Genomic DNA, 3,881 nt, shown 5'->3' on the forward strand with positions numbered 1-3,881 from the left:
TGTCCTAACAATAAGATTAAAAAGTTTAATGGATATTTAAGTGAAAAAGACATAGTAGTTTTTAATTAATTGTGTGTAAAGGAGACAATTATACAATGTTACATGCAGAATTAATATAATATAAATAATTAATATAAATAATGTGCACAGTTGAATAAATTATTTTGTAGTTATTGCAGCTATTAATGTACCTATTTGTGTACCTATGTTAATTCTATATATAAAACTTGTATAGTTGTCGCCTGTTTTGCCATCACGATGTTTTCTCTAAGTGCAATGTTTGAGTAATTAAATTGTGTAGAAGATATCCTCTAAAATTTTTTAATTCTAACAATCATGTCGATTATTTCAAGAAATGAGATGTTTAATGTTCAACTTTTATAATAATTATATACACATTAAAGCGTGTGCAATTTAACAATTCTTGTTTTTTTTTTACAGGCATAAAAATTTATTTTACAAGTTTATATGAAAATATAATTTTGAAATATATTATTGCGGAAAGTCTAACGTGCACTCTCCAATATATTCTTATTAATTATCGCTTACTCTAAGTGTATTTACAAGATGCATTTTGCACGTACCTGTCTTGGTGCATTCCATACCATCTCCCTCGTACCCCGGATTGCAGCGGCACTCGTAATCGCCGGTACTCGTCACGTAGATGCATTGAGCGTAGGGATGACACCTGTTCACCACGTTGCAAGATACTGGACACAAGCATTATGATACATTGCACTGCAGGCAGCGATGATAGCTGGCTCGATAGCGAGACCAAAAAATTGAATATAATCATGATTTTATAAGCGTGCACTGATATCATGAACTAGTTATTGATTAATTTTATGTTAATTATATATACAAAATATCTTGTGATCCTTAAAAATTAGTTTCTGGGAAATCATATTTATTTTATTTCGTGAAGAATCGATATCTAAGCGTAACGTGATAAAAATTTTGAGAAGAAATATTGTTCCGAAAATATAGATGTCGATGCATTAGCTTAGCACTCTCATCAAGATATCTATATATATTTTGATGTGCAACTTGAAGCATCGTGTCTCGAGTGAGGAAACGTTGAAAACATTTTCCAAGCGAGATAAGCATCCGTTTTGAAATCAAATTATTCATTCACAAGGAGTACTACGAGAAGGAATATTTTTGCATTATTTATAGCATAAATATTAACCGTTTAATGAAATGAAAATATTTCAATCACGTTTACAAAGACAATTTTGTTCCTTCCCAAGAGTATTATATGTACTATAGACACATTTCTCAATTTCCTGAGGTAATCTTCCATCTCGCTATTCACTAAAAGGTTGCGCATCACAAGTTTCTGAAAGTGAGTTTAAGGAGTTGGAAGATAGCGAAACTTCGAGTACATTTATTTACAGAAAGAATCTCTTTCTTACGTGTATGACGAAAAAATCGGGATGTGTAAGTTTTTTTTTTGCGAATTTATACAGTTTTTATAATAAATCGACAAAAACAAACGCTATTAACTGATTTCATTATATTGTCGGTACTACTATAAAAACCTTATTTTAAATGCTTGAATATGTGAGCCTGCAGGCATTTTTAATTATACATTTAGGTAAAAGGTATATCGCGCGTTAATGAAATTAAAACAATTGCACAGAAATAAAAGCACCTCGCGCACCTGACGTCATAAACTCGTTAAAGAGAATGATATGCAGAGCAACTTAATAATTATTAATGAACATAAATAATTTAAAGCTAAGCAGTGAGTGCGTCGTACGCTTAGATCCTGATGGACCCATCGTGTCGTGTCGGTATCCTGGCAGCGGAACGCAAATTCGTTCCAAATGGTCGTAATTGTATCCCAAAGGACATATGCAGACGTCGTCGAAGCATCCAGGGAGAGGATGTGCCGATACTAAAACGCATGATGCATCGACGAACGATGTTCGTCGCAAACTATTAACGATCGTAACGTTATCTCGCACGTTATTAAATATTGATCTTTTATGGGGATTCAAGTTGTTCCTGTTAATTCATTTGCATGCAGTTACCTGTCGTGTGTTTTATTTGCAAATTGTTTTAATTCTCAACTGTATTTCAGTTTTCACTCTTCCACTAAAATGATCCTCGAAAAAAATACAGCATACGTAATGCTTTAACAAACAAATGTTGCTATACCAATACAATATATATACGAATATAACAATGTCAGATTGTCAATATTTATATACGTTACATTGAGAAAAAAATTATTCATTTGATTAAATTAATTTATAATAACAATAATAAACGATTCATAAAGACCGTATATGTGAATTAATTTAATTTGTTTTCATTTCTTTCGATGAAAAATGTATATATTGAAATCAAACGTCTCGTATTATGTGAACTCTTAGCGAACACAAGCGTGTTTCCTGTTTCTATCTCAAATACATATATTCTGTAAGAAAACAAATAAAGACAATTTATTTCATTTAGTCAAATAAACAATTTTCAGTTTTTTTCTCAGTGTAATCCTTTTAACACAAATAGAAATTTAACCTTTTTAATTTGTTAATTTATTACTCTGTTTCTCTTGCTCCAGCTATTTTATTATAAATTAATTACTATCCAATTATATAATTGTATATTAATACACAGAGAAAAAAACATTATTGCTTTTAGTTAAATTATTTAATTGAGGTAATTTATCAACAATCAAATATTTTGCTTATATAACAACAAATTTAGTTTATTTTGTAAAATAATTTCTCTATTTTGTAAATAACAAAAAAAAATATATATATATATATATTTGTTTATACCAATTAAATAATTCAATTTAAAATTACAGTTTTGTTTCGTACGTTTTAACCAAAAACTTTTCTTCAATATATTTTAATCAAATTTTTGTTGTTTACAGCAAAATTTTAATTCATAGAACAAAACATTTTTCCTAATGTAATTTAAACTGTAAACTATTGATTGGTACATTAACATAATACATATTACTCTGTTTTATTGTTATATTTTTTTTTGCATATCTGAATTGCGTATCGAACGTTTGGTGTATGCGATTTTTCTGAGGATCTTCAATTTTTAGTGGTATAAACATATCTCTATAGAAAGTATTTTACTAGTGCTCAATTAATTATTGCTGTGCAATTAAATTACTTGCTTGGTGCTTAGGAATAATTTCTTTAATACATGCCATATGCACAATAGCTATATGATGCACATTCGAATAACGGGGAAAAATTACGTTGATTTAATTAGAACGTAAAATTTTTACACTTCACGGAAAATGATGCGAAAAGCCATCATAAAATTACAGAATTATTTTTCATGCAACTTACAATCTCGATAATCAATTGTCGTATATTCTCCCTCCTGCCTCACGCAGGCACGATTACGGAATTCCCAACCACTCGGACACCAACATACTCCAACCACGCACTGCGGTTGCGGCGGTTCGTCTGTTGTGGTGACATCGGATTCGGAGTAGCACGTGTATCCATCGCCTGTAAATAATCGCATATGTGAATAACAGGTAGAAAACACTTTGCAAATTGCAATATGGTCACATGCGTTTGAAACGACAATCGTTATGCTTAACAAAGCGGTTGAGTCATATTTCGCGCCCATTCAGTTTAATTACTCCATTTTCCAGATTGTTATAAAATTTATATATTACTACAGTTGTAAGTCGTAAATAACGAAGAAGATTAAAAAAAAAAAATTGTAAACTTAGATATTTTCTATATATGCAGTGGACAATATAAGTAATTTGCAACAGATAAATTATTTTGTTTAATATAAAAAAATTTTTTGCAATTATAAATGTATATTTTTTTAATTTATACACATATATACATGTATTAATAATTATACATTATATATATATATATATTTTTTTT

General features: G+C 29.5%; 1 protein-coding gene across 3 annotated transcripts in view; it reads right to left on the minus strand.

Moving 5' to 3' along the window:
- The window catches only part of LOC108753837 (nidogen-2), a 23,498-nt gene that overhangs the window by 4,016 nt on the left and 15,601 nt on the right, over positions 1 to 3,881 (minus strand). For 2 of the 3 annotated variants that reach the window (XM_018495767.1, XM_018495766.1), the window contains exons 11-12: positions 3,321 to 3,485; positions 585 to 710 (exon numbers count right to left, since the gene is read on the minus strand). In XM_018495767.1, the coding sequence (XP_018351269.1) occupies positions 585 to 710; positions 3,321 to 3,485 (291 nt within the window). The remainder of the gene's footprint in view (positions 1 to 584; positions 711 to 3,320; positions 3,486 to 3,881) is intronic. The other variant, XM_018495768.1, reaches the window with a different exon arrangement.

This window comes from Trachymyrmex septentrionalis, unplaced genomic scaffold (assembly GCF_001594115.1).
Source record: "Trachymyrmex septentrionalis isolate Tsep2-gDNA-1 unplaced genomic scaffold, Tsep1.0 scaffold72, whole genome shotgun sequence".
NCBI lineage: Eukaryota > Metazoa > Arthropoda > Insecta > Hymenoptera > Formicidae > Trachymyrmex > Trachymyrmex septentrionalis.